This window comes from Silene latifolia, chromosome 6, assembly GCF_048544455.1.
Source record: "Silene latifolia isolate original U9 population chromosome 6, ASM4854445v1, whole genome shotgun sequence".
NCBI classification, from domain to species: domain Eukaryota; kingdom Viridiplantae; phylum Streptophyta; class Magnoliopsida; order Caryophyllales; family Caryophyllaceae; genus Silene; species Silene latifolia.
In genome coordinates this window covers 133,858,312-133,883,958 of record NC_133531.1, presented here as the reverse complement: position 1 = coordinate 133,883,958, position 25,647 = coordinate 133,858,312, and the positions used below count along the sequence as shown (strand labels likewise).

Below are 25,647 nucleotides of genomic sequence, written 5' to 3'. Positions count from 1 at the left end.
TAGCTGGCATTTGTGTTTTGCCGGTGGGCCGGTTGCCGGCCTGCCGGCAAAACACCTTCTTCAGGACTTTGGATGTGTGAAATGCCGGTAGACCGGCTGCCGGTGCTCCTACCGGCAGCGAGGCCAAGCTTGTTTTTCACCATATTCTTCAAATTAATTCCACCTGCTGTGCTTTACCGGTGGACCGGTTGCCGGCCTGCCGGCAAAGCACATTCTCAACTTTTTCTTCAAAATCTTAAATGATTCTACGGGGTGTGTTTTGCGGTGGCAGACCCACGGCCCGTCTGCCGCAAAACACACTCTTCACCATTTCTTCTCCTCTTCTTCATGTAAAGGCAATGGGGTGCCTTTCTTGCCCCAATTTCTCCATACTTAGGTCGTTTCCTACAAAAGGACACACACGGTAACAAGTACGGGTATTGGGCACAATATGCAAGGAAAAACACCCGAAACCGACTCGATAAGAGTCGGTATGCATAAAAGAAAGAGGGAATTAGAGGTAAATTAATTGTATATCATTGACAGTGGTGTGACGAACCACATAACCAATGACTTGTCCAATCTCTCGCTCCATCACCCTTATGATGTCCCCGACGATGTGGTGATTGGTGATAGCTCGTCCCTTCCAATCTCCAATATAGGTTCTTTTCATATTTCTTCTAATTCTCATTCTCTTTATTTTCGTAATGTCTTACACGTTCCTTCAATCTCTCGTAATATTTTATCCGTCTCACAATTTTGCCTTGACACCAATGCTATTATCGAATTCTCATCTTCTACTTTTGCTTTCAAGGAAATCTCGACGGGCCGGATTCTGCTCCACGGAAGCCTTAAACGTGGCATCTATGTCTGGCACCCGTCCTCGTCTCAAGCTCTTCTAGCCAACTCGTCCTCCACAGCCATGCTATGGCACCATCGGCTTGGTCATCCAGCCTCTTCTATTTTTTCCTTTATCAAGAACAATTTTAATTTGCCTATTTCTCATTCTAGTTTTGATTACTGTAATGCTTGTGTTTTGTATGGATTTTGCGCAAGCCGAAATCAGGTCAGGATAGGTCTAGGAAGGGTTAACTAGATCTGATTAATCTGTGAGTCAAGTTGACAGGGTATAATGCAAGAAAATTAAAGTAAGATACAAGGATAACAATAAAACAAAGAATTTTGTACATGGAAAACCCTTAACTGTGAAAAAACCACGGGCACCAAGCCAGGAGAGGATTTCACTATTTTATCAAGTATTTAGCACAATAAGACGTAATTAGCTTAGATGTTGTAAGTGAATATTGTATGCTTGAGTGTGTCTTGTCGCCTGTGAATGATTTCCAAATGCTTCTTATATAGTGATATGTTGAACGGCTGATTAATCTCACCATTAATGCCAAATATTCTGTCTTAATTACCCGCAATAATACCCATCATTACGCCCTTAATTGCTGCCTTAATTGTAGAATCTTCCCAATTAATGTTGCGCGTGTATTCTTCTTATAATATGATTTCCTGGTCTAAAATCGTCCTGATATTTTGACTGTTGTCCTCTCCATGGCCTGGCTTCTATCTTCATGTATCCTGGTAGCTTGACATCCTGACACCCTGATAGTCAGGCCAAGGTAAGATGTTGATCAGGGATATCTGCGGATTTCCAGGCCCAATAATTGCCCCTTATCTCCTTATTTTCGATGTGTCAGGATAAAAAATAAGGAGATAACTTCTAACTATGGAAAACTGTTCAACTGTTAAATCGTGGCTAATCAGTTCCTATAACAGTTAGTTTGTTCAGTTTGTGACGCGTGTTGCAATTACTGCAACCTCTTCAATGATTATCCTTCCAAGTTGCGGTTGAAACCCTAGTTTCACCGACTATAAATACTTCCTCACTTCATTAAGTTAATCCTCACCAAAAAAATCTGCTTTACTCTCTTCTAATAATCTTCTTCTTCAACTTCCTTAATTTCCAGTTTTTAATCTTTGATTAATTTTTAATAATCCTTCAACAATGGCCGCAAAAAAAAATCTACCAGGGTGATGCCTTCTGGAACTCCACCTGTCCAAAATCCTGAGGAAACTACTTATGAAAATACCCCTTCGTCTTCTGCTGCTCAACCTCTTGTAGTTGGTAAACCGAATGATTCTCCTCTCGAGATGATTTCAATTTTCTATGGTGATTTCCAATTCAAACCCACAAAAGCTCTGAAAGATGATCAGTCTCTCTCAAATCGCCTGAAGCCTGAATTTGAAAAGGTGCTAAAAGATAAGGGAATCATTCATGTTGATTTCGAAGTCTGGATCCCTGAAAATTCTCCTATCAGGGCTGACTGGGCATGTCCTGGTTGGTTCTGTATTCATGACTGGGCCTTCAGGGCAGGTTTTAAGCTTCATTTCTCTCCTCTTATGGTGGAGGTTATTAAAGAAATCGGTGTCCCTTCTTATAAATTGATGCCTATGGTATGGAAAATGGTCTGCACTGTTGAGTATCTCTACAAAAAGCACAATATTTCGTTATCCCTTGATGACCTGAAGACATGTTATGCTGTCAAGACCAATAGCCCTGGTCGTATAAGCTTTAAGGTCAGGCCTTCCACTACTCCCCTTCTCAGCAATCTGGATAGTGGCCATGACAATAACTGGGCTGTTGGGTACATGTTTATCAGGACCAATTCTGTGGGCCCTGATCTGGCATATTTAAACTATGAAGCTTGCGTTGCTGGTGAGTACTTTGGCTTTTTCTTTTATCCTGCATGTTTTATTCGTTAGTAAAAAATAAAATTATATTGAATCATACCTCTTGTATGCGCAGTTGATGATTGGGTTACTGAAACTGAGTACCCTACTGCAAACTGTTCCGGGTGTGATTCCGGAGCAGGATTTGTTACCACGTAAGCTTGATGAATGACGTCTTTTCTTGTCTCTTCCTTTCGGCCTCTTCTGTAAAGATGAACAAACTGAGGGCTCGGCTTGGTACCGAGCGTACTCACTCCAACGCTCAAGTCAGTAAACATAAAGAGATTAAGTTGTGTGTTACTTGGCAAAGTATATTGTAGAGAGATAAGGGAGTTTATACCAGATTAATAGTGAGTTTTAGGATGAATTGTGGATTATTGGATCGTTTTCTCAATGAGGATTGAGGAGTATTTATAGACTTTCACCTTTTGTCACGTAGTGGCCAAGTGGCCAAGTGGCAGAGCAGGTGGAAAGACTGTTCTACCCTCGGCCGCGGAACCCATGACAGGCCGGCTGGCCTGGTTGACTCCATGCCGAGGGGACTGGATGTGAGTACGCGGATATGCCTCCCGGCTGGCTAGTTGCCGAGCCGAGACCCAAGTGACAGGCCGACAGGCTGAGTCGGTTAGGCTGTCTAATACGTTGACTTGCTGTCTTTTAACTTTGACCTTGCTCAATATGTTGACTCGGTCAGCGGGTGCAGAATATGCCCCATCAATTTGCCCCCAGCGTAGTCTATGCCATGGTATGGACCTTCGATGAGTGTTGAGCGTATTCTACGTAAGTTGAATTTCTTCCCCGGCTTCTTCTTCCTCGGCTTGGTTCTGTTCAGGCCGTACCATATCCCCCCTCCACATGGATGTGTAGTGGACATCCTATGTGGAAAAGAAAATGGCGCTGGCCGAGAGCAAGGTTGAGAGTGCCGTTTGTACTTTTGATTGCCCCCGGCCGGTGCTGCTAAGCATGGTTGATCAGCTGGCCGGTGGCGAGTAGATACCAAGGAGCGTGTCGAAGAAGATTTGTAACTGTTTGTCGATTGACATTCCGTGGCTGCATGCTTGACACGTGGCTTGGCATTGATTGGTGGACGTTTCATGGGCTTTGCCCTGATTGGTCCGCCTCATGGGCTTTGGTCTATAAATAGAGCAGTGTGCCCCGTTTTTTGGCCATCAAACTTCATTTTCTCAAAAAAATTTCCCTCTCTTAGTTTTTTTTCGAAGGAATTTCTCTCTAGTCTTCAAAGCGTTACTCGGCGTAGCACTTTTTCCAAGGTAAACAAACAAATTTTTCCAACTTTTTAATTGTTAAGTTTTTGTTGCTACTATGTCTTCTGCGGATGCTCAACCCAGTACCTCTGCGCCGGGGGGCGAACCGTCGCGTCCTGATGAAGAGGAGGCACTGGTTGTCACCCCGATAGGGTTTGGGGGTCCCAAGCCGCTTTCTCCCGAAATTGATGAGCAATTTTTGGAGGGTTTTGATGATGATGATGATGAGGCGACCCCTTCTGTCGTAAAGAGGCCGCATGTCTCGTGGCACGGCGACGCCTATTCGATCAATCCTGATCGTGCTTGGACGAACAAGTTCGCTAGTTGTTCCGGTTCTGAACTTTTTGAAGATCATTACTCCTTCGGCGAGGGTATAAAATTGTTATCCCCGAGGTGATCGGGCCGTCATTGCCCTCCCGAGGGTTGTATCGACGTGTACATCGGACACCGGAGTATGGACTCCGGTTTCCTCTTAATGAATACGTCGTGGCCATAATTAAAGCCATGAATGTCGCCGTGGCTCAACTGCATCCGTTGGCCATCAGGACGATTATTGGCTTTGTATGGTTATGTCTATTTAAAGGGGAGGCCCCAACAGTGAACTTCTTCCGCCGGCTCCACCATCTTAAGTAGACTACCCTAGGCGGCCCGGTGGTACAAAGATACTGACCGCCGGGCTTCCTCACCGTTCCAAGCGACGTCTTGCAAGGACTGGAAGGGGCGGTGGGTATACGTTGAGGTTCCGGAGGACTACTCGCTACCCCGGGTCCTTTCGAGCCGCGTCACTTTGCGGTGTGAGAACCAAGGGGAGCATGACAAATATGTCTCCGGAGTAAGCTTAAGATGGACGCCACAGGTCTATCTTAATGAGGACGAAATGCGGGCAATGAGGTACATTTGAGGTCGAGAAGGATGGCACGCCGAAGGGATGGATGCCCCAGACGCAGATCGTTCTTCGGGATGAGTCGCTCTGCCACGTCGGCCTCATCACCGCCCTCGAACGGGGTGAGTGGGGTCGGTGTGAGGCCCACCCTTGCTTTTTACGTTTACGTGTTTGAACCTTGTTTTATTTCTTTTGCTTAACTCCCGTTTCTTTTTGCGACCGATTTGGCCCGAATCGCTGTCTCCGTCCTCAAGAGGTTGGGACTTGACGAGAACGGGAGAGTTGTTGAGCCGCATCCCAAGGCCCCGCCACGTGATCGCAGAGCCGGCTCCTCACGAACTTATGGAGCGGCGATTGAAGGCACTTTGATGTGACGGCGGCTCGGCGCAGATTGCCGTGCGTGCGCGCCGGAAACCAAAGACAACGTCTACGGCGGCAACGGCGTCAACCCCAGCTCAATCTGCAATCCCCGTTGTCCAAAAGGAGCAGGTGGTCGTTAACGTTGAAGAGGAGGTCACCGTTGTGGAGGGTCCTCCTCCTTCAAATAAGAGAAAAGAGGCAATGCTCCGCCACTATGTTACCGAGGCCCGGAAAGAAAAGGGCCGATCGGCCCTCTGTCTAAGAAGGCCGGGACCGTGCGGATCTAACCCAGGGCTCGGATTTAGCGGGCTCTTTAGGCATTTTTGATGACAGGCTCTCCGATATGTCAATGAATGTTGACATGGATGCTTTGTCTGAATTTTTTGTAGATCAACCGCCGCCGGCTGCCGGTCCCACTGAACGGCAATTGGAGAAGCGGCCTGTGCAGACGGACAATCAAAATGTCACCGTCGACTCCTCATCCCTCGAAGGTTTTCCCCGCTCGGTTGCGGCGGAGGGTGCAAGGTTGTCCAAGAGGTCGGCGAAGTGGATCGACATAGCCGCGCTCACATTATGGAGCAAGAAAAGCTCATGGCCGAGGCGCTCTGCGCTCGAACGGCTTAGGCTTGAGCTTGCTGCTTCTAAGCAAGAGGCCGAGAAGGCGAAGAAGAACTTCGTCGCCACCATGGAGAACCTCCTCACTCAGCGAAAGCTTAAGGAGGAAGCTAAGAAGCGGGTCCTAGCCGAGAGAGCCAAGGTTGAGGCTGCGTTGGCTGACGCCGCTAAGCTGCGGGAGGAGAGAGAGAAGCTTCAGGGCGGTTACGATGCTATGGTTGAGCAGAGGGAAAAATGGAAGTCCTTGCATCTGACCGAGGCGAAGGAGCACAGGAACACAAAGGCCATCCTTGCTCAGAGGGAGAAGGACATTGAGACGCTCCAAACTGTCATCATCCCTGACATGTGTGCCCAGTACCAGGACCAGGCTGAAGATGCTACCAGGGATGTAATTAAAGAGCTCTTTCCTGAAGGCCCCTTCCCGTAGAAAGATTTTGACCGGCTTCTTTATGAGAAGGCGGCTGCTGCGGAGGCAAAGGCGGTGGAGAAGGCAAAGGCGGCGAAGGCCGCTGAGGAGGCTGAGGCCAAGGCGGCCCATGCTGAAAAGGTGAAGACGGCCAGGGAGGAAGCTGAGAGGGCAAAGGCAGGTGAAGCTGCCAAGTCGGCTTCTGGGTCGCCCACTGATGGTGATGTTGTTCTGCTGCCGGTGGCGAGCGAAACAAGCATAGGGAGACGGGCGATCGTCACCGGATTCACCCGCCCTTCGACGACTTCACTGTTGGGGCCAACTATTGAGCCTTTCCTCCCTGCCATCCTTTTGGCGCTTCAAGTCTTATGTCTGTAACCTTTTGTTGTACTTTTTGTTTTTGTTAAACATTTGGTAGGTTGTGTTTAGGCTATCCCTATGGGGACGGCCGTCGACTTTATTTTACCTCATCCTGTAAACATTTTTAATAAAGTTTGTTTATTTTGCCTCCATTAAGTTGTCTTCTTACGTTTCAACATATTGAGTGCTTTTTCGTTTTTACTTCCGGCTTGGCCGAGGCAGTTAGAAGGCGCATCTCAATTGTACTTAAAATGAGATCACTGTTTTAGTAAATGATGCTGAGAAGGAATGACTCTGGTTATCAAATGATTGTTCGGATCTGACAATACCATACCATAATCAAAAGGTACAAACATTTAAACATGTTGGCATGTCGGTCGCTTCCTCCACCACCCCCGGTCTTAGCCGAGGTGGTCAGATTTGCGCTTCCCAACCACCGTTGTGAACATGTTAGCGTATCGGTCGTTGTGTCCCCGTCGCCCCCGGCTTTGGCCGAGGTAAAATGAGGTTACGGTCGACAGCGTTCGTATCTGTAGACATATTGATCGCTTCCTCTGCCGGGCCTTCGGTTGGCCGAGGCGGCTAGATTTGCGTCTCAACTGTACTTATACGTTCCTATTAGCGTATCGGTCGTTGTGTCCCCATCACTCCCGGTTTTGGCCGAGGCAATCGAGGTTACGGCTTCGACAGCGTTCGTATCTGTAGACATATTGATCGCTTCCTCTGCCGGGCCTTCGGTTGGCCGAGGTGGCTAGAATTGCGTCTCAACTGTACTTATACGTTCCTAAGCATGTTGGTCGCTTTCGCGAGTATCAACTGCATTTGGCGTGACTGCCCGGCTTTGGCCGTGGCGTCTATTCTGGCATGACTATGGAGGGGACAAGTATTTTGATGGAAAACTTGGATTATTCTTCATAAGGTGTAATCATGCGTTGGGGTGTCCACAACGGTCTCGGACACCTCCGCCGTTATACAAAATATTTCCTTAAGTTGTCCGTGTTCCAGTGGCTCATCAAAGGAACACCCTCCATGTCCGTCAGCCGGTATGTCCCCGGCCTCATTTCTTCAACCACCTTGTAGGGTCCTTCCCAGTTGGCCGTCATTTTTCCATGGACGTTTCCTTTGTTTGTGGCGGCCGACTTTCTTAGGACTAGATCTCCTACTCTTAAGTCCCTTTTGTGGACCCTACGGTTGTATGCTCTTCTCATCCGGTTTTGATACACTACCAAGTTGAGCCGTGCCGTGTCTCGACTTTATTCGACCAGGTCTAGGGAGGCTCTCAGGCCTTCCTCATTTTCGACCGGGTCAAAAGTTTGCGTTACGAATGTCGGCACCGCCGCTTCATTAGCGGACGGCCTCGGACCCATAGACAAGGTCGAATGGACTGTACCCCGTTGCTTCTTTCTCCGTGGTTCTAAAGGACCACAGGACGCCGGGTAGTTCATCGGCCCACCTTCCCTTTAGATCTTCAACCTTCTTTTTCAGCCCGTTTAGGATTGTTTTATTAGCTGCTTCCGCATGCCCGTTGCTCTGAGGGTGGCAGACGGAGGAATATGCAAATTTGATACCGAGCTCCTCCAACCAGTTCATTACCATGTCGCTCCAAAACTCTCGGCCGTGGTCAAATACCATGACTTGGGGCAACCCAAATCGAGTTATGACGTTCTCCCAAATCACCTTTCTTACGGCCGCCGTGGTCTTGGCAGGTACCGCGACAGCCTCGACCCATTTGGTGAAGTAGTTAACGGCGACGATTAGGTACTTCCTTCCTCCGGAGGCCGTCGGAAATGGCCTAATAAATCCATCCCCCACTTTGTGCAAATGGTAGGGGGCTAAGTGCGGTTGCAAGTCTCGGGAAGGTGCATGTATCACGGAGCATGCATCGACAATTCGTGCACTTCTTGGTCTTAGCTCTGGAATCCTCAAGCATGGTAGGCCAGAAGTAGCCGGCTCGGAGAGCTTTATGGGCTAGCGTTCTTGCCCCCATGTGATGTCCACAGATGCCTTCGTGAATCTCTGTCAAGATGAGCTCCGCGTCGGTTACCGGCCGACACATTTCAAAAGTGGTCTTATCACGGACCTTCTGTATAGTTCTCCTTCGAACACCAAGTACCTTGCGGCGATCCTTCTTATCTTCGAGAGAGACTGCGATCCTCCCAGAACTCTTTTGTTAGTTTGTATTTCATTATCGGAGTCATCCACGTCGTCTCGGCTTCGATGTCGCCCACCATGCCGACGGTCTCGGTGATGCTTTTAGCATTCCGATATCCACTAGCACGGTTCGATGACATTCTTGATGCTTGAATCGACAAGTTTTGAGAGAGCGTCGGCTCGGTTGTTCTCGGACACAGGAATGCACTGTATTTGGAAAGATTTCAATTTTGCAGTGTCGGCTTTTACCCTTTCCAGGTATCTCACCATCCCGTCGTCTCGAGCCTCATACTCTCCTCTGATTTGATTGGTCACTAGGAGTGAATCTGTCTTCAACACGATATGCTCCGCCCCGGCAGCTCTAGCTAACTCGACTCCAGTTATCACCACCTCATATTCGGATTCGTTGTTTGAGGCCGAAGGTAAACTTCAAGGCGTACTCAAACTCGTCCCCGTTAGGGTGGTGATAAGGATGCGCTCTGAGCGAGTTTTGCCGTGGAGGATCCGTCGGTGTATACTTCCCACACACCGGGATGTGATTCTTCTTGGTATGTGCACTCGGCTAGGAAGTCTGCAAGCGCTTGCCCTTTTATCGAGGGCCTCGGTTTGTTTTGAATGCCAAAGCCGGATAGCTCCACTGCCCATTTGATAAGTCTGCCTGATTTTTCGAATTTTTCTAAGGCTTTCTCCAATGGTTGGTCGGTTAAGACCGTCACGGGATGTGCGTCGAAGTAGGGTTTTAACTTCCTTGCGGCAACGACGACGGGCAGCAGTGTATGGCTGATAAAGTAGATTGGGTGTTGCTGCTTGTTTTCTTCTCTGACGATTATGGCACTGACCGTGGCCGAGGTAACTGCTAAGTATAGGTATAGCGTCTCCCCCAGCGTCGGCCTGGACAGGGTCGGGAGAGTTAGTAGGTGGGCTTTCAGTTGTTTGAAAGCCGCACTCTGTTCCTCCCCCCAGCAAAAGTCTTTATTCCCCTTCAACACTTTGAAGAATGGGGTGCTCTTGTCGGTCGACCGAGATTGAGAAAGCACTCCCTGAACATGATGTTTGTGTAGGCGCCTGTGTCAATCAGGCACCTTTTGACCAAGTGGTTGGCTATGTCTAAGTGGACTACGAGCGGTTCGCTGTGCGGAGCGATGACTCCTTCGTAGTCCTTCTTTCCGATGGTTATATCGGGGACGGTGGAAGCGGGGATCGCTGTTTTGGGCACAAAGTTGATGGCTTGGTATAGCTCATTCAGGTGCCGTTTGTGCCCATTAGCTTACCCACCGTTCTCATTTCCTCCGGTTACAACCTGGATCACTCCCATCCTTTGGAATACTGATTTTCTATTCGCCCCGTCGGAGCTTGTTTCTGGGCCTCCAGCTACATACTTGCTGAGGGCCCCCTTTCGGATCAGCTCCTCGATGGCGTTACTCAGATGCCGACAGTTGTCGGTCTTATGGCCGTGTTGGCCGTGGTAGTCGCAAAACTGGCTAAGGTCGTCGTCCCCCCTCGCCTTGGGGGGCCTTGCCCACTTCTGCCCTTCGTTCTTGCTTAGGGCGAAGATTTCGGCCGGTGATTTAACCAGGGGGGTGAGACCGCTGTACCGCTTCGGGGTGTATGGTCCCGAACTCCCCCCGGCGCCCGCCGAGTTCAGTTTCCTATTAAATCTCTCGGTAGTGACCTATTCATGTCACGGCGTCCTTCGTCTACGTTGTCCCGGCGGCCCCTCCTTTCTGGGTGCCCAGCTTCACTGTGGCCTACCCAGGTCTTGTGATAGTCTTCCACCTTTATGGCTCGGTCGGCCATCTTTCTGGCGGAGTCTAGGTTGAGGTCTTCGCACTTGATGAGCTCATTTTTGAACTCGCCTTTCGGCAGGCCTTTCATCAGTGCGAAGGCCGCCAGTTCGGTGTTCAGCTCACGAATCTGCTGAACCTTAGCGTCGAATCTCTTGAAGTAGCTCCGGAGGGACTCGTCCTCCCCCTGTCGGATAGTCAGGAGATCTGATGTCTCCACGTCCCTTCGCTTGTTGCAAGCGTATCGGGCTATGAAATTGTCCCTTAGGTCGGCATAACAGTACACCGAGCCATTAGGTAGCCCCTTGTACCAACTCTGAGACATGCCATGGAGGGTCGTTGGGAAGACTCGGCACCACACCTCATCAGGCTGCTCCCATACCGACATGTACGACTCGAAAGCCTCGGCGTGGTCGGTTGGGTCGCTATCCCCTTTGTATGATAGGGGCGGCAGCTTTAGTTTGGTCGGCACCGGGACTTCGAGGACAAAGGCATTGGGGGGCTGTCTGACCACGTGCCGAATGACACGCGGCGATCGGCTCCTCGCAATCCTAGTCCGGCTTCTCTCCCCGTGGCGGGAAGGGCTTCTTGTTGTCCGACTTTGGAGAGTCGGACTTCTTTCTTCATTTCTTCGGGGGTGACCTCGTTGTTGCCGCGGCGACCGCTGTCCTCCCACGAGTGGGGGAAGGACTTTGGTCTCGCCATCGGCAACACGGGCTCCGCCGGCGTCCTTGCATGCCCGGCTCCTTGTATTACTCCGGTCAAGTTGTTCGGAGTTACTTTGTGGCCCTGGTCACCGGTGGAAGCGCTGCCACCGTCGTCGTGTGGCAGGGGTGGCCGTCCGCCCATCAGTCCGAGAATAGCTTCGGTTTGGTGCATCGACCACATGTCCCATGACAATGACTTTGGCCGGTGGGCGGCGGTGTTTCACGCTCTCTTGGCATCCCGTACTTCACCGGCTCGGTGACTCGGCCGGTGGGGGACCGCCGATCTCGAAATTAAAGAATGTGTCGTCTGGTAGAATTCGGTTTCTACACTCACAAGTTAAAATTTGTTTGACATCTTCTTAGCTCTTTGAATGGTTTTTGGTTGTTTTTTTTTTAAAGGTAGGTGACCAGCTTTTAGTATGGTTCCCCACAGACGGCGCCAATTGTTCCGGGTGTGATTCCGGAGCAGGATTTGTTACCACGTGAGCTTGATGAATGACGTCTTTTCTTGTCTCTTCCTTTCGGCCTCTCCTGTAAAGATGAACAAACTGAGGGCTCGACTTGGTACCGAGCGTACTCACTCCGACGCTCAAGTCAGTAAACTTAAAGAGATTAAGTTGTGTGTTACTTGGCAAAGTATATTGTAGAGAGATAAGGGAGTTTATACCAGATTAATAGTGAGTTTTAGGATGAATTGTGGATTATTGGATCGTTTTCTCAATGAGGATTGAGGAGTATTTATAGACTTTCACCTTTTGTCACGTAGTGGCCAAGTGGCCAAGTGGCAGATCAGGTGGAAAGACTGTTCTACCCTCGGCCGCGGGACCCATGGCAGGCCGGCTGGCCTGGTTGACTTCATGCCGAGGGGACTGGATGTGAGTACGCGGATATGCCTCCCGGCTGGCTAGTTGCCGAGCCGAGACCCAAGTGACAGGCTGAGTCGGTTAGGCTGTCTAATACGTTGACTTGTTGTCTTTTGACTTTGACCTTGCTCAATATGTTGACTCGGCCAGCGGGTGCAGAATATGCCCCATCACAAACATTTCTTCTTTCTTTACTATTCCTCATTTGGAGAGGTCTTGGCCTCTCTGCTCCGGGGCTGGCCATCTTCCTCGCTGCCTGAAAGCTGATGGCGCTACCAGGGTGTCTAAACCTTCGAAGGCTGCTAGTGCTTCCACTTCAGGCAGTAAGTCTATTTTGTTTTCTTCTTTCTTCCTATTTTGGCTCTTCTATGATAGTTGGTTTTTATTATTAATGTAGTGTTTCGTATTATAGCCACCGGGTCATCTACTCGCCTTGCCAGATTTTGTATGGCTGACCTTTCAGCCAGGTTGGCTAAGATTAAGGAGGAAGGCTCCCAGGGAAGCGGAGATGCCGAGCCTGTTATTGATTTAACCGAGTTGCCTGATGCTTCCAAGGTTTCTACTGTTCCTGCTACCTCTGCTGAAACAATTTCAGCAGTTCAGAAGAGAAAAATTGAAGATGTTGATATATCTGCCCCAGTCAGGGAAGTGAGAGCCAGGGTAGATAATGTGGAGGCTGCCAAGGTGAACATTAGTTATTATGCCGCTTCCAAGGCAGATGTCATGCTCACCCTTGACTCTGTCGAGACTGCTACCCAGGCAGTTGCTACAGTGGACCACTCTGTCAGCCTTTTGGCTAGTGCCTTGGCTGCTGTAACGGAGGTAAGCTACTTTTATTATGTGTAATATGTGTATTTTATTTGGAGGTTTTTATTATTATGACATAATATTTATACTATTCTTTTTGCTTTTGGTCAGGGTGTCACGGCCTATCTCCACAATGCTTATCAGGCTACATCTCTGGTAGCTAGGATTGACCTGATGAGATCAGATTATGATAATCTAAAGTCTGTACTGGACTTTGCAGGTGACTTGCTTTGTTGCTAAAGTGCGACTTGGCGAAGGTACAGGCTGTGAGGGATGCTGCTAAGGCTGAGGCAGATTCAAACAAGCAGCTCTTGCAGGAGGCGTTGGACAGGAATGAAGAGCTCACCCTGGAGAGGGATGATTTGGAGTTTAAGCTTGATGATGCTTCCCTTTATTTTTATATTAAGGGGAAGGTAGCTGCCATGTCGGAGCCTGTTGAGTCCAGAGCAAATTGGAACCGTGAAGCTGAGATGGCCTTCGCTGCCTCTAAGTATCCTGATCTGCACAACATGGGAAATGAACAGGAGGTCGATTCTCCAGGGGAGCAGGATGTCGATGCTGAGGCTGATCAGGCCAAGAGTGGGAGTGTTGATGCTGTTTCTAAGGAGAAGCAGTAATTTGAATTTTTCTTTGTTGGTATTGGCCCATCCAGGGGGGATGTCCCTGGACAAACAATTTTATTTTCTCTGTCTCTGCTCAGGTCAGGGAGGCTATCCCTGGCCTTTATGAATATTTTGGTGCCTTTGCCCCAGGGGGTAAGGGATTTATTAATATGATCGTAATGGCCTTCTTTGGCTGATTTTGCTTATTTCCTTACGTTCTGTTTGCTTTTGAATTTTTTGAACCTGTGAACTTTGTTTTTCCAATCCTGTGGACCTGTCAAAATCTTTATTTTGTTAACCTGTAAGACATTTTTGAACTTGTCCTGTCATTTGAGCTGTCGTGAGTAATTTAACCAAGTATGGCTTTTGCCATAGTGGTTGAAGGGGTGGGAAAACCGGCCTGACAAGAGGGCTTATGTCCCCTGCCTAACTGGAGGGCTTGGTACTCGGCCTGACAGGAGGGCTTTTTAGATTAATGGTTAGGATGGCACACCCTTCCACCGTCTTGCTGCGTCCAGCCGTTTGTAAATATATGCAGTAAACCTAGTCAGGTCAGGCAATTAATTCATTCCTGATTGGTCCTGACATTTACTGTATCTGGTGATGGTTACCAACTCGTTAGGCACAATTAAGTGCAAAGTTTTGTTTCAGATATTGATATATAGTAGAGTAGCCATCAATCCTGAATATTTATGCATATAAACATTTATCATGTATAATTGTTCAGGATTCGAAAAATAAGAGAAATTGGGTTAGTTAAATATATAGACATGGATTGCACATAGAGCATATGAAACACGTAATCTTTCAGATAGCACGTTAGGTTGAAGTACTGATAGTAAAGATATGATTTTGTACCTGATTATAGCCTGACATAGGTTTTATACATGGAATAATTTCAACTGTGTTACATTCCAAGATCTTGGGATCATTTCTCCTTCTAATGTTTGGAGCTTGTATGCTCCTTGTCTAACGATTGAGTCAATTAAGTAAGGGCCTTCCCATGTGGAGGCGAGCTTGTCTACTGATTTTTCTTTTTTGTTTGGAAAAATTTTTCGTAGGACAAGGTCTCCTTCTCTGAAGACTCTAATTCTAACATTTTTATTGTAAGTCTTGGCTACTGCTTATTGGTATGATGCCATCCTGATTTTGGCAGCGTCTCTTAGCTCTTCTGTCAGGATCAGGTTGTCTTGCATCAGGTCTTTGTTTGCTTCAACTTTATTCAGGCTATATCTTGATGTTGGCACCCGTACTTCCGTAAGAATGACAGCTTCGCAGCCATACACCAAAGATTCCAGTAGGTAAGTCACTTCTGTCCTCAGGGTAAAGCAATCATCCGTTGTGTGTCCAACGTCCATGTGGAATTCGCACCATTTGGATTTATCTCTCTTAGGGTTAGGATTTTCCACCTTTCTGGGCCATCTGACTACTGGTCCCATGTTGTCAAGCCTCTGGATTAACCCTACAATATCAACACCGAAGTTATGCTCAGAAATAGGCAGAAAAATTTTAGCCTTACCTTGATACTCATGTGTCAGGTTGACTTCTGAATGGTCAGGCCTGGAATATGGAGTAGGTCTGTAATTGTTTCCTTTGTTGTTTTTCCTATTGCTTTTTTCGTAGTCCTTTGGTCCACTGGATGATCCGAGTTTGTAGCTCTTGTCTTCTTTCAGCCTGATAAAAGCAGGGATTTTGTCCTGGACATCTTCGAAGGTATGGCAGGGATACTTAGTGGGCTCATTGTATAAGTCACTATGAGGTAGCAACCCCTGCCTGAATGCCGCAACTGCTGTTCCAACGTCACACTTGGAAATAGATATTTTCTCTTTGTTGAATCTTGCGAGGAATGTCCTGAGAGTTTCATCAGGCTTATGTGTAATCCTGTAAAGATCACTGGATCGCTTCTCCAACTCCCTGCTGCACGCAAACTGCTGGTTGAAGTTGTTAATCAGGTTGGCAAAAGAATGGATACTCCCAGTTGGCAGGTTGATGTACCATTGTAAAGCAGGTCCGGTCAGGGTTGTTCCAAATCCCTTACACATGCAAACTTGCCTGAACTCGCTGGGGATGGATGCTGCTAACATTTTCTGTTTGTAGAGGGCCACATGATTTTGTGGATCCGTAGTTCCATCATAGATTTTCATAAACGGGACCACAAACTGTTTGGGTAAATCCACTTTTGCTATTTCGTCTATGAAAGCGAATCGGCAAGATAGTTGTCGAGGGACTTCTTCTAAATCGGTACTCCAGGTATCTTGTCGAATTTTTCATTTAGCTTCTTGATTTCCTGGACCACTGCCATCATGATGGCTGCTGCAGATTCATCAGGTTTTTCATTGTCATTTTTTGGCTCACCATCGTCATCAGCATTGACGAATTTAGAACCACTTGGGCTCCCAAAACTGGAAAAATTAATGTTTTTGATAATTGATGCAAATGGTGTTCCTGGCTGGAATCTGGAGCCTGCTCCCTGGGTTTTTTCCAATGTTTATTTTAGGGCTGACTCTAATTCTCTTAACTGAAGGATTTTAGCCTCGGTTTGGGCTGTCTTTCAAGCTTTCTAACTCAGCTATTTGTTGGAGGGTTGCATTCAATTGTTCTTCACCGGTAGGCTGGGCCATTTTTGTAGGATATTTAGATTTTTGTAAGATGAGGAAAAAGATTTAAAGAGCTAGATGTCCCACGGCTAGGTAGCACCAAAACGGACACGGACACGGACACGATACGGACACGTAATACGGCATCCCATGAAATTTAGGACACAGGACACGCTGTTTAAATTTAATAAAAAAAAACATATTTTATGGTTATAAATAACGTATGATTTTACTTTTGTAATGTACTTGATTCTAAATTTAATGTATTTGATACTAAATTTAGGTAACTGAAGGTAAAATTCGACCTTAACTATAACTAATTATAATTTCTCACCTAAACCATTCTTTTAGTCAATCTCTTTTGAGAATTTATTCCTCGTGTAAACTATAACATGATTATGCGTGTGTCCGACGAGTGTCGGGTGTCGGACACGGTGTCGGACACGGAACGACTAATTAGGAAGAGTGTCCGTGCTACCTAGCCCCACGGTGGGCGCTAATTGTTTTGTATGGATTTTGCGCAAGGCGAAATCATGTCAGGATAGGTCTAGGCAGGGTTAACTAGCTCTGATTAATCTGTGAGTCAAGTTGACAGGGTATAATGCAAGAAAATTAAAGTACGATAAAAGGATAACAATAAAACAAAGAATTTTGTACGTGGAAAACCCTTAAATGGAAAAAACCACGGGCACCAAGCCAGGAGAGGATTTCACTATTCTATCAAGTATTTAGCACAATAAGACGTAATTAGCTTAGATGTTGTAAGTGAATATTGTATGCTTGAGTGTGTCTTGTCGCCTGTGAATGATTTCCAAATGCTTCTTATATAGTGATATCCTGAACGGCTGATTAATCTCACCATTAATGCCAAATATTCTGTCTTAACTACCCGCAATAATACCCATTATTACGCCCTTAATTGCTGCCTTAATTGTAGAATCTTCCCAATTATTGTTGCGCGTGTATTCTTCTTATAATATGATTTTCTGGTCTAATATCGTCCTGATATTTTGACCGTTGTCCTCTCCATGGCCTGGCGCCTATCTTCATGTATCCCGGTAGCTTGACATCCTGACACCCTGACAGTCAGGCCAAGGTAAGATGTTGATCAGGGATATCTGCGGATTACCAGGCCAAACAGCTTGCAAGGTTAATAAATGTCATAAGTTACCCTTTTCCGCTTCCACTCTAACGTCTAAAGTTCCACTAGAATTATTTTTTTCCGATGTTTGGTCATCCCCGACATACTCTCACGATGGTTTTAAATATTATGTTATTTTTGTTGATCATTACACGAAATATACATGGCTCTACCCGCTCAAAAATAAGTCCGACACCTTTAATGTAGAGGTGATCATGGGCCGGGCCAGGCCGGGTTTGGGCCGGGTCCAAGCATTAAATTAAGCCCACGTGTGCGGGTCGGGCCGCTGGGCTACAAGTGCGAGCCTATTTTTACCGGCCCAAACCCGGCCCGTGCGGGCTTAAAGCGGGCTTTCGGGCCAATTCGGGCTAAATATTTTTCCTCTTGAAATAAGTTTAGAAATCTACATTATGAAGTTAGATACTTTGTGTATTTATTATCAAAATTTTCGTATAGAAGTATGTGATTTTTTTCGAGTATTGTCAATTAAAAAGTAATAACCTAATGTAGCTTTTATGAACCGCTTCAGGTGACTCATAAAAACTAAATGCACAATTTTTAGTAGTGTAATAATAATATATTTTAGTGCAGTGCTCACTCATGTATGTTGTTTTAGTTTTGTAATTGATTTGATATTTGTTGTTCTTTAGGCTCAAAAACATTGACTTAGCAAGCCGATAATGGTAAACAATTTATCGGCACTAGTGTAATACAAAATCATTAGCTCATTTTTTATAATATAAATACTGCTAACGGAAAATACTAAGCCTTATTAAACTAATACATGTAAACAAGTGACTACGGCTTGTTTACAATACAACAATTAATTGGTTAATTATTTTACTAAATGTTTATTAACATTCTTCAATTGTACATATTCGTAAATTTTGCATATGTTCGGGCCGGGCCGGGCCAAAATTCGGGTCGTAAAGGCGGCCCAAACCCGGCCCTATTATATTGAATCGGGCCATGTGCTTCGGGCCATGGGCTTTTCGGGCCTAAAATCGAGGCCCAAGCCCGGAGAAAAATCGGCCTGGGCCGGGTCGGGCTAGCGGGCTTGGGCCTTATGATCAGCTCTACTTTAATGTCTTTAATCAATTTAAAGTTCTGGTTGAAAAGTTTTTCAATCGTCCCGTTGTTCAAATGTTCTCGGATAATGGCGGCGAATACATTAAGCTCACGCCATCCCTTCTCCAAAATGGTATTTCTCATCTTACTTCACCGCCCCATACTCCCGAACATAATGGATATGTGGAGCGGCGTCATCGTCATATTGTCGAAACTGGTCTTTCCTTGCTAACACATGCGCATATACCCATCCAATACTGGCCTCACGCCCTAAATACAGCCGTCCATCTCATTAATCGCTTACCCACTTCTACTCTTCACAATGACTCGCCTTACTCTCGATTATTCAATACTCACCCCAACTACAACAAACTTCGTGCATTCGGTTGTCTATGTTATCCATGGCTTCGACCCTACACTTCAAACAAGCTTGAATCCAAGTCCATTGCCTGCGTCTTTCTCGGCTATTCTAAAACTCAAAGTGCCTATCATTGTCTTGATCCGGTCTCCAAACGCATCTATACCTCTCTCCATGTTACATTTGTTGAAACGGAATTCCCGTTTCCTCGCCTCACGTCTCAGCCACGACCTGAATCTGTCCCCTCAACTGCTGATTGGTGCACACCTTCCATTGTTTTCCTACCCAATTCACCCAACACGCCTTCACTGGCCTCTTCCTCTTCTCCTGCTCCCACTCGCACTCCATCTTCCTCTCCTCCCTCTAACTACTCCACGCCCTATGCCTAGCCGTGTTATCACTCGTCTATCCAACAACATCCGCAAGCCCAACCCACGATATTCCCAACTAGCCATAACCACTACCCCACACTCCCTTCCCAACACTGCCAAACAGGCCTTTGTCTCACCCCAATGGCGTGATGCCATGATCGAGTAGTATAATGCACTCATTCGAAACAACACATGGTCACTTGTTCCTGCCTCTAAAGCTCACAATATTGTTGGTTTCAAATGGGTCTTTCTTGTTAAGTACAATCCCGACAATACCATTCAAAAGTACAAAGCTCGCTTAGTTGCCAAAGAGTTTCATCAACAACACGGCATTGACTACACTTACACCTTTAGCTCAGTTGTAAAACCTGTCACTATTCGTTTAATCCTTTCCCTTGCTCTTAGTCAAGGATGGTCCATTCGCCAACTCGATATCAACAACACATTCTTACAAGGTACGCTCCATGAGACTGTCTACATGTCCCAACCACCTGGTTTCATCCATGACGACACCTCCACTCACGTGTGCCGGCTACAAAAGGCCATCTACGGCCTCAAACAAGCCCCGCGTGCGTGGTACAATGAGCTCAAAAAGTATCTCCTTCAATTCGGTTTCACTGCTTCTCTTTCCGGCCCCTCTTTTTTCATTTACACAAAACACTCCACTGTCTTATACGCTCTTGTCTACGTCGACGATATTATTGTCACTGGTCCATCTCACTCGTTTCTCACTACCTTTGTCACACAGTTTGCCAATCGCTTCTCCCTGAAAGACTTAGGCTCCCTCTCCTATTTTCTCGGCATTGAAGTAACACCCAATCACAAAGGTCTTCTCTTATCTCAAACCAAGTACATACATGATCTTCTTCATCGCTATGACATGCTCGACAGCAAACCGTCGACTACACCTATGCTTCCGCACCCTCCTCTCATGGTCGACACCTACACTCCGCCCTGTGATGTTACTACTTACCTCTCGGCTGTTGGGAGTTTACAATATCTCTCCCTCACCCGGCCGGATATTTCCTTTACCGTCAATCGACTAGCTCAATTCATGCGAAAGCCTTAACTTCATCACTGGACCGCGCTCAAGAGGTTGCTTCGTTACCTCCATGGAACCATGCACCTCGGCATTCAGCTACATCGTCAAAACCCGCTCCAACTCCATGCCTTTAGTGATACGGACTGAGCCGGCGACAAAGATCGCTATGTTTCTACCTCAGGTTACCTCATCTACCTCGGCAAAAACCCCCATTGCTTGGGCTTCTAAGAAACAGAAAACGCTTGCACTATCATCCACTGAGGCCGAATTTCGGGTCGTCGCACACACCACGTCTGAACTCCTATGGGCCAAATCTCTTCTTATGGAACTTGGTCTGAAATTCACGTCCTCCCCTACCATTTATTGTGACAATCTAAGTGTCACTCATTACTCTGCAAATCCCGTCTTCCACTCTCGCATGAAACACGTGGCTCTTGCTTTTCATTTTGTTCGTGAACAAGTGCAGTCAAGCTCTCTTCGTGTGACTCGTATAAGTGGCGATGACCAACTTGCAGATGCCCTCACTAAACCGTTACCACGTCCCCGGTTTGAACTTCTCATATCCAAAATCGGACTTTTCAATGGACAGTCCATCTTGCGGGGGAATGTTAAGGAAACAAATAAATCGCATCTTCAGTCAAGGGAAGAATAACAACTTTTATTCTTGATATTTTATATCATTAGCAAATATCTTGTATATCTTATAGTTTGTTCATAGCCTATCTTTTAGTCTTGACGTATTCCTTCTTTATAGTTATCAATAGCTTATATTTAGGAACAACCTCGTGTATATATACATAACTCTTGTACGTAAAACACATCAATATAATTACAATTTTCATTCACAATGTCTTTAATCTTATAGTTACGACCTTCAGGGTACTTTAAGGTAATTCTTGTTTCAACATAAACAATAAGACAAAAACAAAATGCTAAGTATTAAACAAAATATTTATTTAAAATATGCAAGTAGTATGATATTTGACCCGTTTTAGTATGTTCCACTAAAGTCGAAGCACGTATCTTAATTATTAAATACAAGTTATATTTAAGATTAGAATCTTAGAACTTACGTAGAACTTGCTTAGCTCATTAAAGAGGATATAATTTAAAAGTTAATGATGTGTTTATTTGATAATGGATAGTGATAGGGGTGAGTGGTGACGCTCAAATTGGGGGTCATCCTCTCACAACTATTCTTAATTGAAGGGGTTATTACTAGACCTGTCAAACGGGTCGGGTGGGTCGGGTTCCGGGTCGGGTCATACGGGTCGGGTCAGAATACGGGTCGGGTCAAATACGGGTCGGTTCAGATACAGGTCGGGTCATACGGGTCACGGGTCGGGTTAGGGTCAGAATACGGGTCAAGAAATAATTTTTAACGCCTTTTTTAAACGATTTTTTTAATTTAAAAAAAATATTTTTAAAAATTAAAATATGTTTAAAATTATTATTTTAGTCATATTCATCATATACAATAATTATATTGATATAATTATTAAAATAAAGTTTTTTTAATAATTATTTTATTATTAAATATTATAAATGTTATATAAAATTGACTTTTTAGTTGAATTTTTAATTTTAAGTAATAAAAAAATAATTTTTTAACTATATTTTCAAATATAATATATAAATAATAATATTTTTAATAAAATTCATGATTTTCCCTTGACCCAACGGGTCGACCCGTTCGGGTCGGGTCTCGACTCTAAAATAACGGGTCATTTCGGGTTCGGGTCAAACGGGTCGCGGGTCGAAAAAACCGGGTTTGTAACCCTAAGAAAACGGGTCGGGTCAGGTCGGGTTTTCGGGTCGGGTTTTCGGGTCGGGTCGGGTCGAGTTTTGACAGGTCTAGCACTTATTACTCATCCCATGTAAGAGAGTGGTGCTTAAATTGGACGTCATCCGATAACGTCCTTTTATTTTCCTTTGATAATTTATTGAAACAAGTTGCTATAGTGACTCATTTTGGGTTCAAGGAATGTCGGCTCCTTTAGTTTATCCAAATCTAAAAGACAAATTCTATTTGAGACGACGGTTCGTAAGGGTAAAACGAACCTAAAACAATCTATACACTCAGTTAGCAGTGAATGACAATTAGTGTTTTTCGATCCGTTTTATGCATGCTTACACCCTGACGCTAAACTAGAATTGCGAAATATATCAACATTTTCGGCTCTTTAAATGAGACTAACATGTTAAAAGAAATCACTAAAAACATGGCTAAAAAGCGATTGTGTCACTGTCTAAATACAGAAGAGAATACAAGTCAATAAGCCATGCATATACTATAAGTGGGCATTTCTTAATTAAGGCCCCGTTCTTTTACACTAAAACTAATCTGATTTGAATTGAACTGAACTTATAGGATTTGAATCAATCAATCAACTTATAGGATCTCGAATCGAATCAACTTATAGAATCCGAATCAACTAAACTTATAGGATCTCGAATCAACTTGTAGGATCGAATCGAATCAACTTATAGGATCTCAAGTGAACTTAAATTAAGTGAGGTATAGGATTTGAATCAACTTATAAGATCTGGCAATCAATCGAATCAACTTATAGGATTCGAATCAACTTATAAGATCTCAACTAAATCAACTTATAGGATCTCGAATCAATCAATCAATCAATCAACTTATAAGATTTAAAGTGAACTTAAATTAAGTAACTTTAAGTCCAAAAGAACATGGCCTAAGTCCTAACAATAATATACTCTCCTAGTTTCCAAAGGCAGCTCACACGAAAGGCGGGCACTTTGTTCTTTGACTTCAACTTTAGCAAGCCAACCTACTTTGATAATTACACACCTCACTATATAATATTATAATCATGTTTATTATATATAAAACCATTGAAACAACCAAATTGCACACTACTACTTTCACAATGCCAAAATACTTCATCACAATTCTACTTTTATCCTCCTCCTTATTAACATCCTTATACTTAGCCAAAGCCACCACCATCAACAACTCCACATCATGTCCTATAGACTTCTCCTATATCCAAACCTTCCCATGGGACACCCAACAATGTCGCGATGACACCGTTCCCAATGCATGTTGTGAAACCATTAAGAGCTTACTAGGGTTAGGCCTAGCCAAATACCTTAAAAACTCATCCAACTTCTACCTTCCTACACCTCAATTAGCCTACTCTTGTCTATCACTTTTTCAACATACACTCATTTCGATGTCGATTAATTTTCCTTTAATCCCTTCTTGTTTGAATTCCTCTAGTGAATTGCTAAACCAACCCACAAGTTGTGCAGGGATTAGAAACATCCAAGATTGGGATAAGAAAGCCGGTCCAACGCCGTTCTTGAACTCGTCTTGTAAGGGTAATGTGGGCCTATCCCAATGTAGTTCATGCCTTGAGGCAGGAATGAAGGTTGATTCTCATTTGGTAAGTTTAGCACCAAATTCGACCAAATGTTTTTATTTTACGATTATTTATGTAGCCGGGATTGTTAATGAGTTCGGTCCAGAGGACCCTAGGTCAGCTTGTATTCTAGGATTACCTTTGGCTGCAAGTTATCATTATGATGATGGCTCTCAAGGGAATATAAACAAAGGGAAAATATTTAAGTTTGTGTTCGGGTTTTTTGTCCCGTTCTTCGTTGTTTTGGTTGTTGTTGGCTTGATAGTTTTGTATTTGAGTTGGGTTAGACGAAAGAAGGAAAAGGCGTTACATGACAAGTTTATTACGAGTGTAAGAGGTCAAGTATCACCTATTGCTGGTACAAGATGGTACCTTGAGACGGAGATTGAACGAGCAACGGATGGGTTTTCGTCTAAGAAGTTTATAGCTAGAGGTGGAAATGGTGTTGTATATAAGGGTACATTTGAAAATGGGGTTACTTTCGCGGTAAAACAAATTACAGAGGATTTAGATGTTGTAAGAGATGAAGAGTTTTGTAATGAGGTAGAGATTATTAGTAGAATTCGACATAGGAATCTTCTTCCTCTAAGAGGATGTTGTGTTGCAAGCGATTTCGTACGAGGCAAGAGACGGTATCTAGTGTACGACTACATGCCGAATGGAAGCCTTAGTGATCACTTGTATGACTCTAAATTTAAATTAAGTTGGCCACAGAGGAAGAATGTAATCCTTGATGTTGCAAAAGGGCTTGCATATTTGCATTATGGTGTTAAACCGGCTATATATCACCGCGATATAAAGACGACAAATATTTTGTTGGATTCGGATATGAAGGCCATGGTGGCGGATTTTGGATTAGCCAGGCAGAGCACTGAAGGGCAATCTCACCTTACGACTAGGGTCGCTGGTACGTATGGGTACTTGGCACCAGAGTACGCTTTATATGGACAGTTGACCGAGAAGAGTGATGTCTACAGCTTTGGAATTGTAATTTTAGAAACAATGAGCGGGAAGAAGGTATTAGACACATCTAGTTCCTCCTCGACACCTCTAATCACTGATTTGGCTTGGAATTTGGTGAAATCGGGAAATGTGGAGGCGGTTTTCGATGAGTCGATTAGGGAGAAAGGTCCAAAGGGAATAATGGAGAGATTTGTACATGTTGGTATTCTTTGTGCTCATGTGATGGTGGCTTTAAGACCTACAATAGCTCAAGCCCTCAAAATGTTGGAAGGAGACATTGATATACCTAAGCTACCCGAAAGGCCATTACCCCTTAGCCATGAATCTTTTAGGTCATCCTTGTGGCATAGTAGCTCAACAAGCACAAGCACAAGCACAACCCACACTAGATAGATTAGGTTGTAAAATGAGATAACGTTATCTGGTGCTACTGAGTTATGCCATCATATTCACATTAGATTATTTTATTAAGTAATACCGTATACGATTATTTTAAAGAAGGTCATATGAATATGGTGGTACTAAAATCATGTACCTAGATTAGTTATTGAAATATGAGTATTTCTCCGAATTTTTTTATTATTATTCTTTAACAATGTAAATCTAGTAGATGATGATGCCAAATACAACTTGATTTATGTTGAACTTGAGTTATTGTATTTGACAAGTTTCTTAACATCACCAAATCTGGTTTATATGTTCAAAATGATGCTTGTTTTGGTCATCGTATTACCAAAGCATTCAAAATAATCCAACCACATGATTTTGTAAAATATTTGACCAAATCTACCTACTCAAACATGTTGGAGTAAAAACGTTGCAGTAACAATGAAAAGCAAGAAAACCAGAAGAGATATAACCCGATTAGTAGTGACGTGGTATGGAAGCCACTGCCTTGAAAACTATATTCCGGAACGACCGTGGTGGCGATCAGCTAGTGCCGGTAGTTCCCCAAGGATAACACTACAGTCTCCACTCAATTTCGCCCACTCGAAACTGTGAGACTTGGAACGACAGAATGTATTACTTCACCCAGAAATTATAGAGGAGAAGAGAAGAGAAGAAGAGATGTGTTGTTCTTGTTTTTCTGAAGTGAAGGGAGTGTTTATATAGTAAAAAGAAGCAGTCATTAGCAGCACTTTAGTGGAGCATTAACAGCACTTTTCTACTAACAAAGACTTCCCACTCAAAGAC

General features: G+C 44.8%; 1 protein-coding gene across 1 annotated transcript; it reads left to right on the top strand.

Moving 5' to 3' along the window:
- Positions 1-22,989: 22,989 nt before the first annotated feature.
- Positions 22,990-25,069, top strand: LOC141585768 (putative receptor-like protein kinase At1g11050). The gene has a single exon (XM_074406827.1). It carries the CDS (start codon positions 22,996-22,998, stop codon positions 24,844-24,846), a length of 1,851 nt encoding a protein of 616 aa, XP_074262928.1. The 5' UTR covers positions 22,990-22,995; the 3' UTR covers positions 24,847-25,069.
- Positions 25,070-25,647: the final 578 nt, after the last annotated feature.

What these genes read in the sequence shown, in the direction of transcription:
- LOC141585768 (XM_074406827.1), top strand. Translation starts at nt 22,996, where the DNA reads ATGCCAAAATACTTCATCACAATTCTACTTTTATCCTCCTCCTTATTA.